General features: G+C 48.7%; 1 protein-coding gene across 1 annotated transcript in view; it reads right to left on the bottom strand.

Moving 5' to 3' along the window:
• Positions 1 to 16,017, bottom strand: part of LOC128329673 (parathyroid hormone/parathyroid hormone-related peptide receptor-like) — a 35,909-nt gene that overhangs the window by 7,184 nt on the left and 12,708 nt on the right. Inside the window, exons 3-7 of the mRNA XM_053261238.1 lie at positions 10,956 to 11,066; positions 9,556 to 9,680; positions 6,087 to 6,181; positions 5,282 to 5,471; positions 2,691 to 2,844 (exon numbers count right to left, since the gene is read on the bottom strand). Coding sequence (XP_053117213.1) covers positions 2,691 to 2,844; positions 5,282 to 5,471; positions 6,087 to 6,181; positions 9,556 to 9,680; positions 10,956 to 11,066 — 675 coding nt within the window. The remainder of the gene's footprint in view (positions 1 to 2,690; positions 2,845 to 5,281; positions 5,472 to 6,086; positions 6,182 to 9,555; positions 9,681 to 10,955; positions 11,067 to 16,017) is intronic.

The following is a 16,017-nucleotide window of genomic DNA, read 5'->3' as shown; positions in this document are numbered from 1 at the left end:
GGATTACTATACTTAACTATTGGCTTAGACTATCTTTCTGTCCCTTAGGCCTTGCCCCCTAACCCTGAGTGATGATTTCCAATCCAGCTGGAAACAGTCAATTATGACTAAAATATTGTCCCTCGGCCTATTCCCACTCCTCTTAGTTAACATGGGTTACGATCCAGCCAAGGAACTTATCAAACAGCGTATTACAGACATAGAGCGCCAATCTGATATAAAGGCCCTGAACTTCCTCATCAGTGAAGGACTCAGGTATACTACCTCTTCTGTGGCATACCTAACACAACTGGAAGTCCCAAAGCACAGGAGCAGGGCTGTCCTTAGGGCATGGCAAGCAGGGCAACCGCCCTGGGCCCCACACTCTTAACCCCCATTAGAATTAACTGGAAGGGGGCCCCGCACCCTGCCAGGGCTCTCTAAGGACAACCCTGCACAGGAGGGCCTTCACGCGAGGGGGTTACCATATTCTTCCCTCAGCTGTGCTTGAGAGACGATACAGGAAGATCCCATTCTTGGAACGTCAATGCCCCTGCGACTCAGGGCAAGTAGAAACAACAGGGCACGTCCTCCTCCAGTGTCTGTACTACAGGGACATCTGTGCCACCTTCATTCTACCGCTATTACATAAGTATCCAGATCATATGGAACAACTGTACACCTCTTCACTGCTATCTGACAGCAACCCCGCCACCACTTAACGGTGTTGCCAGGTTCTGTGAGGCAGCGATTAAAATCTGGTGGATGATGGCCTCTTGCTCATGGCCGGCACCCAACTTTGTGTTCTACCTTGAGCACACCTTTGCCTGTTGCCTCAGAGCGCTTCATGGCAGCCCTGCACTCCTACAGTTCTACAGCCCCACAGCGTCTTGGCTTTTTATCTAAATTGATAAAACTCTTACTGTGTCTATAGTTGCCCTTGTATGATTGTATATTTCCTTTTATGTCTCCATGTTTTTCATATAACATTTAATGTGTTCTTGCTTCTCTCTTTTATGCCTTTTTTAAACAAATGATGTTTTTATCACCCATTTTTCACCATTCTTAACTCAGCCATTAAGGGTCATTTAGTTTGCGGTCTTGCTTTGTTTTAGACAGCCATAGTTTTATTTTAAATTGTACTTCTAACCCTGATTTTTATAGTCTTTTATAATAGTCTTTCAGTATATTGTGTACCCCTAGGCTTTTAATATCTACTTTTACTTGTAATACGTCATATGTAATCACCCCTTATACTTTTTGCTATTCTATGACCGTAATAAAGATTGATCTGATTTGAATGTGATCTTAAATGGTCTCTTTAAGGGAGTGGCTGTAGCTCAGCAGTATAGCACATGCATGGCATGCTGAAACTCCCAGGTTCGAACCCTGGCACACCCAGATAGGAAAAAAGTCCTGTCTGAAACCTTGGAGAGGCACTGCCAGCCAATGAAGGCAATACTGGCTTCAACCAATGGTTGGACTCAGTAGAAGGCAGCTTCCTTTATTCATATGGCAGCAGAAGAAAATGTGAGGCCAATGACGTCATATATGTTTCCTTCATTTTATGTGCCAGGGTAGCGGGAAAGGCATAGCCAACGTTATGGCAAGAATGAAATCTGTTGTGGCATCATGGAGAAAATACATAAAGCATCCTGGGATCTGTGAAGACACACCAGCAAGAAACAAGAAGATCCCCCACCAAACTGAATGAAGAACAAACATTACTTAGTCCAATAAATCTCTAGCAGAAAATATATTCAATCCAGAACAAGACCAAACCATGGAAAACAACACAAAGGAAACAATTCTATGGTATGGGCACAGTAATAAAGTCCATGATTTGGAGATTGGTATGATGCACAAATAAAGAAGTCCACACAACGGTGACACAGTAACTTCCGTTCCAAAAATATATCTTTTTCAAGTGGAAGCTTGTCTTGATCAAATGACACTAGTCCACATGCTTCAATGTCCACACTCTCTGACAACCACTTCTAAAAGGTTCTCTCACACAAGCAAGTTCTCATCAGGTACAAAGCTACTTACTTCTCGTTCAGTTTGTTGGGGAACCTTTTTGTTTCTTGCTGGGGGTATCAAGGAGGCCATTTCAAATAGGCTGCCAATAGCTTTCCAGACAAAATACAAAGTGCTAGTTATAACTTACAAAGCCCTAAACGGCTTAGGCCCTGGGTATTTAAGAGAGCGTCTTCTTCATTACAAGCCCCACTGCCCATTGAGGTCATCTGAGGAGGTCCGTCTCCAGTTACTGCCAGCTCGTTTGGTGGCTAAACAGAGACGGGCCTTCTCGGTCACTGCTCCGAGATTGTGGAATGCGCTCCCTGCTGAGATACGATCCTCCCCATCTCTGGTAATTTTCAAAAAACACCTGAAAACCCATCTTTTCGCTCAAGCTTTCTCAGCTTCCTAATATTTTTGGGTTTTAATCTCTGGTTTATTTTTAAATTGTTACATTGTTTTTAAGGTTTTGTATATGTTTTTAACTGGTTTTATGTTATTGTAAACCGCCCAGAGATGAAAGTTTGGGGCGGTGTACAAATCTGATAAACAAACAAACAAATACAAGAATGTGCCCCCATCCCCGTGTCTCTGTAAAACAGCCCTCACATACAGCTTCTAGTCCTGTTTGAGAATGCCTAAGTCGATGATAGTCACAGCAGGAAACAGAGAGTAAACTGGGTTGTGCTTACCCCACCCAGTGAGCGTAAGGGCCCACAGGTAGCTTTTGTTTGAGAGGAAAGCCATGAAGATTAGACTGTGGAGGTAGAGGCCCTCTACCAAGATCCAGTAGTGGTTGGTAGCCAGGAAATAGAGGAACACAGTTACAGCCACCTTGCAGCCTGCCTGAGAGAACAGAGAGACACAGTAGGACCAGTGCCAGGAGAGAGTGGAATGGTTGCCTTGCGGCAGTCATACTTCTGCTTCCATCACAGGGTAGGGTGAGACTGCGGCCCTGTTCACATGTTCAAGACATATAAATCTGTGAACACTGTATGCATGCTTGTTGACCAGTACATGTGTACAGTTAGTTTTTCACTGTGAATGGTACATTCAACTTGCATACTGCAAGACACACTGTCTGTACCCTACATTTCCAAGGGCCCCAGTACCCATGGATGTGATTTGCCAAAAGGAGCTAATGGGAGCCTTCCCACACACCCCTGACAAATCTCAGTTGAGGGGTAGGGGGAATGATCACAGGTGTTGGGAGTTGTTGGAGATGCAGTCCCTGCATAGCATCAACTCTTAGCACCAGCAACCCTAATGGCTACTAGGGGCAGAGACAGCCACAGTGAGGGTATTTCCCCCTCTGACCATGTTTTCTCTACTCTGATTCCCCTTTGTTAGACTGATAGTCCCAGGTTTCATTTTCTCACCTGGAAAGAGAGAGAGACTTCCATCTTCTCCCCTTCCCCACTTCCTGTATGTAGCTAGCAATGAGGCATAAGTCTTATCTGATAGACTTCCTAAATAAATTACTATATTTGGAACTTTAACTCCATGTTTCCAGACAATATTAATGAGCAGTGCTCTCCTTACCTATGCACTTCTGCTATAGCAGGGGCAGATAAAGAAATCCCCCCTCCCCCCGCCACCAACAAGTTATCTAACAAGAGTAACACCGAGGCCGCATTCAGATATCACAGGAACTGGCTTAGAACTGCAGTTTGCAGTTAACATTCTAAACTGGGGATCGTGTCGCAGACAATCCCCCAATCCCAGTCTGAGAAACCCCAGAGGCAGGTTAGAGTTTCCCCTCCCACTTCCTGGTCCTCCGAGCTTGGTTCCGCCCACTTGTACAGCCATGCCAGTGCCAGGTTGTGGGCATGGCTTCACAGCTCCAGGAAATCGCTCACAAGGGTGTGGGGTTGGGTGGTCTACAGGTCCAGCGCGTCCAGCGCAGATCTACCACCACTGCTGCTGCAAGGATCGCAGTCTTCAACCAGTGCTCCCTGGTAGTGCTGTTGGCCCTTTAATTATAAGAATGGCAGGGGGCCTAGAGTGCCTGTTGGCAGGCAGAGGAAGTAGGAAGTGTGTGAGGAGGGGTGTGGCATTCAGTCAGGGGACACACCATGGAGTGCTGGGTAAACCCTAGAGCGTAACTGCTGTTGGGCTGCTCTGAGCTGGATGCTCACTGGTCTCATAACCTGTAACCACAGTTATAGTGGTGGATGCATGCAGACAACATGAAAGCCCCTTCTAACAGAGGTTTAGAGCGGTGAAACTGTGGAGTAATCCCAGCTCCAAATTCTAGTTTGGTAAATAAACTGAACCCTGTGGTTTGATTGCGAGGCTATGGCTGCATGCATTCAGACATCACATGGAAATGGAGTGCCAGGTTTGACAGTAACCTGTAACTCCAGTTTCGTGCAATGTCTGAATGCAACCTGAGTCTTCTCTCTAGAAGAGGCATTCTATCCTGTGAGAGAGAGCGGTGCCTCTCAAAATGATGGGCCTTTCCAGACAGCAATAAAGTGCCAGATGATAACATCTTTTCCACAAGTTTGAAGTGCAGTCTTACTATACACATACTCCTGCAGACTTCCATGCCTAGTATCTTCACTGACTACACACTGACCAGGGTTCTCACGTGATTTTCACAGCCCTGCCAACTGGCCAATTCTTGCATTCCGAGAAGAAATGCTTCTCTTTGTTACCACTTTTGTGGAGACTGGACAGACGGTAGGGTTCTTCTTGGAATGCAAGAACTGGCCAGTAGTTGCTGCTGAAAAAATTGCAAGAAGTTTCTGCTTGGCATGTGTACAGAGGGTAAGAGTGTGCTGGGAAGTAGTATGGAAGCTGCTGCAGTATGTATATAGGGAGTAAGATTGTGCTTGTATGAAATATTTTAACATCTCACACTGTACTGTTATCTGGAAGGACACTATGTCCCTAAGAGTCAGGGGACTCTCATGGACATATTTTCACGAGGCACAGATGGCTGCAGAGGGAAGAAGGAATGGACAAAAACTACCCACCCACTCCATTTGCAAGTGGAAGCAACTCCTAGCCTGAATGTGAGCCCTTATATTTAAAAAACACATTTTAAAAATCTGCTGTCCAATCATCTCAGTCAATTCAATGTTTTTAATCAATGAATCTGATTACTCAATTAAAAATTGCAGCCCTACTGACTAGAAAAGCCTGCTTATGCTGAAATCACTGTTATTGCTATCTAAAATCCTAACAGAGCAAGATCTACAACCAGGCAATGAGGCACATCTCATTTTCCAGATTAGCTACTGGGAGAAGGGAGTGCGCCCTCTACTTTGGGACTCACCAGTGGGGTCCTGGGTCCCAGTGAGAGGCCCAGATCTTCAGCATCCCAGTCATCATTCTCTGCTTTCCGCAGCCCCTCATGCTGTGAACTGGAGTAGAGCACCACATCCTTCACAAAGATGCTCACAGCTCGGCAGACGAAGGAGGCAAAGAGGTGGAGGTGGATGTAATTCCGAGTGCAGTGGAGTCGTCTAAAAACACACATGCAGATCCAACAAGCCCACGCAATAACATTGTTCCTCATCCCACCCATCTCCTGCTGGACATGTGCCTTGTGGGATCTGAACCACTGCCTCATACTTTTCTGCAATGCAAGCAAAAATGTCTAAAAACATTAATAGAAACAGATGTTTTCCCCCATGCTTGTTTGTCATTATTAACTGTTTGTTATCATATTTTAATTACGACAGAAATGAACTTCCTTCCAGCCATGCAGGCCATCCCTCCCAGATAAATCAGCATGCAATAATCTGAGCTGAGTGAGAAGGGTCCGCTTTCTTTGCTTGTCATGAGAATTGCCTTAAAACTGGGGCAGGCCTATCCCACTTTTCAGAGCCACAACTTGAGTCTGTAACACAACATATGCAATAAAAGCAAGAGTCCCTCTAAGCATGTGCTGGGTGCCTCTCCTTATCATTAAGTATATCACAATCAACCTGCCACATTTCTGGTGGTAAGGTGGCAGGCTGGCAGCAGGGTTTCCAGGCCAGATACCATGTCTGTTTTCAGTCCCAGCACCTCTCCTTTTCAACATTATGATTAAGGCCGGTCAAAGGGGGTGAAGAAGTAAGTTTTCTCTTCCTTACTTGAAGTAGCAAAGGATGCACATAGCAGCCACCAGGGAGGTGAGGGAGACAGAGTAGCCAATGGTGTATATGATGTGCAGGCGCGCAAACACTTCCTGGGTGGGGAAGAGAGAGAAAATCCCACATTGGCAATCTCTTCCAGGTCACAGCCTGGCTGCCAGGGGTGGTCTCTGTTGCTGCATGACTGAGGCATTCTATGGGAGGCTTCAGGTGGCCACCGGAAAGTCCAGTTCGTGGGAACTGTATCAGCGTATGTGGAACTAAGTAGGAGAGGTGGGGCAGCAGACAGGAACAATAACTCAGTAGTACAGGGGGAAGACTGCTCGAGGGAACTGCTAACCGGTAGAGGGAACCAGGGGCGTAACAATAATAGGGCAAGGGGAGACAGTTGTCTGGGGGCCCACAGCCTTGGGGGGGGGCCCAGAGGCAAGTCACATGACTGACTCCCCCAGCCATGTACCCGCCCGGGCTTCCTTCAGTTGTATTCATCCTCCGAAACTGATGTGAGTGTTAAGACCTGGAGCTATCAGAAAAGCATGTCTTTCTCTAGTCCCATTAAATGACTTGCATCATCCACAATTTACAAAATCTTTTACTACGGTATGCTTTTTGTTACCACTATTCAGCCTCATTTAAGATTTCTTTCCCTCATGAGCTGAGCTTCAGTGGGGGGGGGCATTTTAAAATCTTGTCTCTGGGCCCACTACAATCTTGCTACGCCCCTGGAGGTAGGAAGTGCTTGTTATTACAGCATGGAGTAGGAGCAGGTGGAACTCAGGCAGGTCCTGAAGCTGATTCCTCTAATAAAGAACTTGGTTTTATACTCTTGCTTGATTCTTGAATGAGAGCAAAGCCAGGGGCGTAGCGAGCGAGGGGAGAGCGGGCCATGTTCAGATCAGAACACGGGCGGCCCTCCCACTTGTGGCATGCGCTCAGGCACGCACACACCTCCACTCATGCCCTCCAGGAGGAGGCCACAGAGTTCCCCCCACTCCCCAAGGCCAGGGCTCCCGATACGCCGGCCACCTGCAGCCATCGCTGCTGCCAGCCACCTCCTTCCACCATCGGTTCAGCTGATGGAAGAAGGATTAACACAGCCAGGTGAGCCTAGCTGAAGGACGCGGTGGGCAGCGGCTCACCTAGCTGTGTTCATCCTCCTTCCATTGGTTGGGAGAAGGGTGTGCTCAGCTGGGCGAGCGCTGCCAAAGGAGGTGGCTGGCCATGGCAGGTTGAAGGCAGACAATGGTGGGAGCCTCGGCCTCAGTGGCAGCGGGCGGGCGGGCGGGGGGGGGGGACTCAGAGAGGAGAGCTGGTCTTATGGTAGCAAGCATGACTTGTCCCGTTAGCTAAGCAGGGTCCGCCATGATTGCATATGAATGGGAGACTTGATGTGTGAGCACTGCAAGATATTCCCCTCAGGGGATGGAGCCACTCTGGGAAGAGCATCTAGGTTCCAAGTTCCCTCCCTGGCTTCTCCAAGATAGACTTCTCCAAGACAGACACTTCCCTCCGCCACTCGACATTCATAGCCTGCATTTGAATTTGGGCTGCGAATGTCAGGCAGCAGAGGGAAATGCGGCTTGGGAACAGGAAGTTGGTGGCTTTGGACAACACAAAATCAGCGGAAGTCGCTGCTCACCTCAGGAGCACAGTAAGAGGCGATTCCCACCAACTTCATTTCCCAGTGGCCATGTGAAACTGCCCTATATGACACCCGGCCCTATCTGCAGGGGGGTGCCCAGCTTTCTCAGGCCATGCTGCTGAGGTGGCAGCAGTGAAAGCCACACACCAGCACTCTCAGACTGGGCCGCCAAGCCAGGCAGTGGCGACGGGAATCCCTAGCTTGCTTCAGGGGGCGAAGAGCTGCACCCCAGAGGGCTGAGGAGGGGGGAATGAACAATATGCCCCAGTGGACTGAGGAAGGGCAGTGGCAGCAGAAGGATGAGAGGCCTATAGGGTGACCCCTGTGGTAGTGGTGGGGCACTTGCTACCACCTGCAGCCCTCTGTTGGAAGTGAAGGACTTTGCGCTCTCTCTTGTCTCAGTGACAGTGGAGGACAGACTAGTGAGTCAGAGGGCTAGAGGGTCAAGACATTGGTCATCCCTTCTCTACTGCTCTGACACTATCCTTTTGGAATGTAGATTGCTACTCTTAGGGACTAACTTCCTTCCTTCCTGCTTTGCACTTCCTTCTTCCCTTTCTCTTCCTGTTCCTTCTACCTTGCAACATGCAAGCTCCTCTCCCTGCACCATGTGTGCAGAGATGCAGAATCCATCTGCACCCAGCTGGCTAGATAAATTAGAGATTTATCCCTCACTTTCCTCCTCACTTTCCTATCTAGAATGGAACTCTCTAATAAATACCATTTATATTGACTTGAAACTATGAACTGGCTCCAAGTTACTTTACTCTCAGCATACATGCATGCCTAAGTAAATTCCGCTGTGTTGTGCCTCTGTGCACTCTGCTATAATGAAAAAGGGTTTCTCCTACCAGAGAGAATTCCCAACACTTGCTACCACCTGCAGCCCTCACAGCTGCATCTGAGGTGATCACCTCACCCTGCCTCAGGGGAGAGTTGCCCCTGTTGGCTGTTCACAGCTGATAATGTCAGAGCAGGAACCCCAGAGCCAAGTGCTGTAGGGATTAGTCTAGGACTTGGGAGACCCAGCTTTAAATCCCTACTCAACCATGAAGTGCACTGGGTGACCTTGGGCCAGTCACTCCCCCTCAGCCTAACTTACCTCACCATTTTGCTGTGAGGATAAAATTTGAGGAGATGGGAGGGAAACTGTGTATGCTTCCCTGAACTCCTACCTAGGTAATTTTGGAGCCTGGACCTAAAGGCCTTTGGAGCCCTACCCCCTAGAATGTTTTGACACATTCTTAACGTGATCAGAGGCTAAAAAAGGATTTGGGGACCCCCAGGGGGTGTGGAGGCTGGACTTGGGCCCAGAAGTCCAGGGGTAAGAGCGCCTCTAGGAAGGCCAGATACGAATTCAACAACATCTCAGGCAGTCCCCTTTTCTAGACCAAAATATCCCACTATTTGTTCAATCTTTCCTTGGAAATCCTCCAGAAATAGAAATGCCTCCACTTCTTTAAGCTCCTTTATCCACTGATAAGCTGCTCTTAAGGGAGTACCAGGTATGGCATATATCAAGCCCAGCTGATGAGATAGTGCCATACATCCTTTACAAAAAGTATCTGTTTTCCCATTGATAATGGGTTTTCCCAACTCACCCACATTCTTTTAATTGACCTGTAGACAGGCAGGTTATTTGCCTGGATCTACTGTGTGGAAGGGATTCTCTAAAATTCACAAGCTTCTATTACCTTTCTGACCCGCCCCCATTCCTATTCTCTTTCTTCCCTTTCTCTCCCCCCACCTCGGCCCCTGCTCTTCCTCCCCCCCCCCTCCTCTCCCCTTTCCCTTCCTGAAGCATTGTACAGTATTAAGGAAATTAACCTTCTCTTGGCTCTGCTGTTCTGGGGCAAAGAATATGGCACATTCTGTGTAATTGGCCCAAGTCTTGTTCATGTTAGGTACTCGCTGCCAGATCCCATATGCATCGCAGTGCCTGTAAGCATGACCTGAAATAATAGACAGGGAGAGTTCAGCAAGAAAAGCCCGTCAAGTAAAGGGTGAGCTGCCATGAAGGCTCAACCTTAGCACTTTAAAAAAAAAAATGCTGGTGGACCCAGCCTTCAAATACATCAAGCAATAATATGAGTGTTTCTGAGCATGAACAGAATAACTTTCTCTGGCAAACAATGAACCATAATCAGCCTTCACACAATCAGATGAGAGGCCTTGCAGGGGAGAGTGTGAGGCCTCCAAGGCAGGCTTAGGTTCCAACTCCCAATATTTCCCTTTTTAGAAATGGCCTGGTTTCTCAGCAAGCAAAACCAGCCATCAGCACCACCTATTCTAAGGCCTGGTCAACATATTAAACTACTAAAAAAAACCCAGTGTGTGTGGAGCAGGGGCGGGGGGTGGGCTCTTTGCAAGTGGAAAACCTGCATATCGGGGATTAGGTTCAATAAACCTTTATCCCTGCTGTTTTCTGCTTGCAAGGGAGTTATTCCACACAGGTGAGCATCCAAAAATTGTATCTTCCAGATGCAGTCGAAAGTAGTGCAGTCCATTTTATTGCCTAAGGATTCTACCACTTCATTCCGCTGCATATGTAGCTGGGCCTGAAGTATTGTCTACTACACTTCAAAATAAACCAGTTTAAAACCTGTATAACTGATTCTGCTTGATAGTTCTGTGATGGAACAGGATCAGAAGCTGACAGTCTATATTGCTAGACTCCTGCCATCAAACAGCCAAAATATCTGAGGCATAAGAACAGCCCTGCTGGATCAGGCTCAAGGCCCATGTAGTCCAGCATCCTATTTCCCACAATGGCCCACCAGATATCTCTGGGAAGCCCACAGACAAGAGATGAAGGCATGCCCTCTCTCTTGCTATTGCTCCCCTGCAACTGGTATTTAAAGGCATCTTGCTCTGATGCTGGAGGTGGCCTATAGCCCTCAGATTAGTAGCCATTGATAGACCTGTCCTCTATGAATTTGCCTAAGTTGCTATCCAGACTGGTGGCCATCACCACATTGTGTGGCAGATAATTCCATAGGTTAATTATGCACTGTGTGAAAAAGTGCTTCCTTTTCTTGGATCTAAACTTCCTGGCCATCAGTTTCATGGGATGACCTCTGGTTCTAGTGTTGTGAGAGAGGGAGAAAACGCCCTCTCCACTCTCTCCAAATAATTTTGTAGACCTCTATCATGTCTCCCATGAGACATCATGCATCCAGTGTTGGATGCTATCATGCATCCAGAGATAGCCAAGAAAGCATACGCACCATTGTGGTTGAAGTCATAGACGTAGTCTGGGCATAGGACTGCCACCTGTTCATTTGGGAAGCTTTCAGGCCAGCAGATAATCCCATCCCACTCAGGCAAACAGTTGCCACCTGACAAGGAAGCAAGACGTCTCACTGCATTGCAAGGCAGGGTCAGCCAGGGGAGAAGGGTGGGGAGAATTGACATCTTTGGGCCAAGGGCAATGATATTTAAGAGCAAATACAGAGCTATTTGGATTGGAACATGTTTACTCCTCCAGAGTCCAGATTGCATGCCCATATATGCCTCTCCTCTCTAGTGTGCTTTTGTGCCAGACACACTGTGGGCTGAAAATATTAAGCTGCCTTATGTTGTGTCAGACCGTTTATCCCTCTAGTGGCTGACAATTGTGTTCAGTTCCATGTGGGTTTTAATGGAACATGTGCACAGTTACAGAGGAGAAGCTCTTGCGCAAATCTGTGAAATTGTGCAGAGTTGCTCAGTGGATGGCCATTATTTCCAATAGCTGTCCATCATGCCACTCCATTTGCACAATTTTGCACATTTGCACAAGAGCACTTCTGCACAACTGCACACACATTCTGTGAAAAGCCACATGGAACGTTATGCACAATATGTCAGCCAGTATTTTCTACACTGACCGGCAGCAACTCTCCAGGGCTTCAGACAGGCATCTTTCCTAGTCTTACCTGGAGAGACAACAGGGACTGAAACATGGGACTTTCTGCAGACTAAGCGTGTGCTCTACCAGTACACTACAGTCTCATCCCCCTCTTGTTGCCAGGGCAAAGGATTTGTACATCTGGGTGAGAGACCCAAATCAGGGGGAAGGCTATTTTCTGCTGGGCTTGGGCAGTTCCGTCATACGTTTCTCACACTGTAAACACTTCCATTCCATCAGCTCTCCTTTGAGACACAAGGGGTTCACTCTTCCCTTGATTAGCCAGACACCACCCTTTGCCTCCATTCTTATTTTCTCCAACAGGCCCCAACTCCACGATACTCACCAAGCCACATATCGGGTGAAAGCAGGAACCCACTTCCCAGTGGTTGGGGAGGTGGAGAGGACTTTGCTTTTAGTACAGTCCTTGTACTATTAATTGTACTCCACCTTTTAATTCTGCCCACCTGTGGTATTCTAGCATGAGCCTGAGAGGGCAGGGAACTGGGGGTAATCTGGGGGCAGTTATTTCTCGGGTGGCGGGCAGAGGGAAATACGGTGGTGGAAGCCATTACGGGGGAAACGGTCTAGGCAACTGAGGCCTATTCCTTGTTCTGGCTGTTCTCCCAATCCTATAGCTCCAGGGAGTTCTGGGAACACTCCCTCAAGGATTAGGGTTCTGCTGTTGAATGCCAGGTCAGTAAATGCAAAAACATCTCTCACCCATGATTTAATTGTGGATGAGAATGGTGACCTGGTATATGTGACTGAGACCTGGTTGGGCAAGCTCGGTGGTGTGGGTCTCTCCCCGCTCTGCCCTCCAGGTTTTATGATCCTAGCTACAGCAACCCTGCCTTGAGGATCAGGGAGGAGTTGTGGTCATCTATTATTAGTCCATTCCCCTTTCCAGATGCCCGGTCAAGCAATATCAGAATTCTGAGTGTTTGTCCCTGAGGGTGGGCCTACGAGATAGGATAGGGATACTGTTGGTGTACTGACCACTCCACTGCACCTCAGTCTCCCTTCCTGAGCTGGCAGGGGTAGTCTTGGAGGTGGCATTAGGTTCCCTTAGGCTTATTGTCTTGGGGGACTTCAATGTCCACGCCAAGGCCCATGGCAACCATGGGCCCAGGGCCAGTGGAATGCAGTAAGCGATGATCGCATGGTAGGGGGGCGCAGACGTTGGGAGGGCGCCTCCTGCTGTTCCCATCCCCACTGTGCCTCAGCACCACGGGCCATAGTGGTGCTGAGCGGCAAGCACACCATCCACGAAGCCCTTGTGCACCAGGGAGCTCAAGGGCCAGCCGCCTTTCCCATCTTTCCAGCTGGTGTCCGGTGGGTGCAGCTTGGCCTTCAACAGCTACTCGGAGCCGTGGAAGTTGTAGGGGCACCAGGTGCACTATACAGTGCGCGCGTTCTCAGTATGCTGCCTCGTAGAGCAGCCCCTGTTGGCAGAGACGCATGCCGGGGTGCACCTCCTGGTGCGCACCTGTGCCAGTGGCACCTTCGTGGACCTGTCAAGGAGCCTTGTGGTGGCCGTGGTCAACCTCATGAGTGCCCTCTGCTTTGGCCACTGCTACAGCCATGTGGATGCCGAGTTCCAGAGCCTGCTGAGCAGGAACGAGCAGTCCGGGAGCACGGTGCGTGCAGGCAGCCTGGTCGACGTCCTGCACTGGCGGCAGCACTTTCCCAACCCAGTGTGCAGCACCTTCTGCTCCCTCAACCATGAGTTCTACAGCTTCGGGCACCAGGGCACCCTCTCCACCGCCCTGCAGTGGTTCTTGAGCTTCCTCATCAGCTGAGCTGATTGGCTGGCTCAGCTGGACATAACCCCTGGATGCCCTTCACCTAATCTCAGGTTGCAGAGCTGCAGAAAGACCTGTTCCTAAGGAGCCTGAGAGGAATCAATCCAGAGAGGAGACACCTGAGGGCAGCTCTGCTAGAAACAGACAATATCCCCTCTTTCCCCATCAGAGGTGATGTGGCAGGGCGATTGTTGCCTTGGCACTGACTCATCCCACCTTTGATTTTTTGTTCCCAGGGTTTTCCAGTGCTTCAGAAACCTGAATTTCATAAGATATGATAGTAAGATAGTAACTGCCTTGGGGTTGTTTTTAATGAAAGGCGGTATAGAAATGTAAAAATAAATAAATAAATAAGACAAAATAAATCTGTGCACCATGGGAAATGATGCCTGCCTCTACTATTACAAATATTTATATAGCGCTTTCCAACAAAAGTTCTCAAGCGGTGGGCAGAGAATTTTTTAAAATACATAAATAAAAAGGTTCCCTGTCCCCAAAGAGCTTGCAATCTAAAAGGAAACATAAGTAACAGCCACTGGAGGGATGCTGTGCTGGGGTTGGACAGGGACAGTTGCTCCCCCCCCCCCCGCTAAATATAAGAAAATTGCCACTTTTAAAAGTGCCTTTCTGCTCAGTTAGTAGGGGTGTGCGTTGTTCTCTAATTGTAGGACATTCCGCTACTGTCTGTCTCCAGCAGGCTCAATGCAAAACATTTTGGTGCCCAAGACAGAAAATCCAAATGGAGCCCTCTCTGCCCACCCTCCAACACACACTAGTTAACATAGGCGGGTAAGTTATTTTGTGTAGTTCTTATTGAAACAAAGAGGAGTGACACAAGAATGAGGGGCCCGCTGTAGCGCACGCTCTTGTACAGCTGCTGCTGCTCAGTGGCTTGGGTGGCAGGTTGCGCCCAGAGGGTCAGATGTGTTGCTAATTTTAAAAAAGGGGGGGCGATTTATAGGTTGCAGGGGGGCACCAGAACCCCTAGCAGTGGCCCTGCATGGGCCTCTCTCAACTAATATTGGGTCCTACTCACGAGGTGGGACATACACTGGACCTGGTTTTTGCCAACCAGGAACTGAATAATCTGCAGGTGGGGGAGTTTGAAATAACTCCTTTGTCATGGACAGCATCATCATCTGGTAGGATTTAGTTTGACTGCTTCGACCAATCTCTGGGTCCACCCCAAAGGCTTATGGAGTTGCTCAGTTTCCAGACAGCCCCTGGGGAGTTTCCAGTGTCCAGAACTGGTGAGTGTGTTGAGGCCCTGGTGAATCTCTGGAATGTGGAGACAGCCCGAGCTGTTGACATGATTGCTCCTAAACGCCCTCTCCAGCTTGGTGGAGCCCATTCTGCTCTTTGGTTCTCCTCGGAGCTTAGGGCAGTTAAACAACTTGGACAACAGCTAGAATGACGTTGGAGGAAGACTCCTAACGAATCTGACCAAGCACAGGCTAGAGCCCATTTTGAGGACTACTCTGTGGCGGTGGAGGCAGCAAAGAAATGTTTTTTCTCTACCTCCATTGTGGAGCTGTTTCGTGTGGCAAAATAATTGCTTCACACAGGCCCCCGGGTGACAGGGGAAGAACCATCAGCAGCCCGCTGTGACCATTTTGCATGTCACTTTGCAGATAAAATTGCTTGCATCCACGCTGATCTGGACTCCAGGATGTTGGCAGTCCCAGGAGACATGCCTCAGCAACTATCTGGTCTGATTGTGATGGATTCTTTTCAGTTAGTGCAGCCTGAGAAAGTGGACAAGATCCTAGGCAGTGTGCGGGCAACATAATGTGCTCTGGACCCTTGCCCTTCATGGCTAGTAAAATCTGCCAGGGAAGGGACAGGTAGGTGGTTGGAGACAATTATTAATGCTTTACTAAGGTAAGGCAAGATGCCACCGAGCCTCAAGCAGGTGATGGTAAGACCACTTCTTTAAAAGCCCTCCCTTGATTCCACCAACTCTGAGAACTATTGGCCTGTTTCTAACCTTCCCTTTTAAAACAATGTGATAGAGCATGTGGTGTCTATGCAGCTGCAAAGGGTCTTGGATGATACAGATTATCTAGACACTTTTCAATTTGGCTTTCGCCCTGGGTTTGGGACTTAAACTGCTTTGGTCGCCCTGGTGGTCGCCTACACTGGGAACTAGACAGGAGGAGTACATCCCTGTTGGGTCTGCAGGACCTCTCAGCGGCGTTTGATACCATCGACCATGGTATCCTTCTGGACCGCCTCTCAGGTATAGGGATCAGGGGTAGTGCATTGGAGTGGTTCCGGTCATTTCTTGGGGGGAGGTTCCAGAAGGTGGCGCTGGAGGACTTGTGCTCAACTCCTTGGCCTCTGGCCTATGGGGTCCCCCAACGTTTAGTATTGTCTCCCATGCTGTTTAACATCTACATGAAGCCGCTGGGAGAGGTCATCAGGAGGTTTGGGCTGAAGTCTCATCAATACACAGATGACCCTCAGCTCTACCTTTCTCTGACGTCAGATCCTAGGGAAGTAGTGGATGTCCAGGACCAGGGGCTGGGGGCGGTGATGGGCTGGATGAGGGCTAGCAAACTGAGGTTGAATCCAGACAAGACAGATGTGCTGTTG

Source organism: Hemicordylus capensis, chromosome 6 (assembly GCF_027244095.1).
Source record: "Hemicordylus capensis ecotype Gifberg chromosome 6, rHemCap1.1.pri, whole genome shotgun sequence".
In the NCBI taxonomy this organism is placed as follows: domain Eukaryota; kingdom Metazoa; phylum Chordata; class Lepidosauria; order Squamata; family Cordylidae; genus Hemicordylus; species Hemicordylus capensis.
This window is presented reverse-complemented; position numbering and strand designations above follow the sequence as displayed.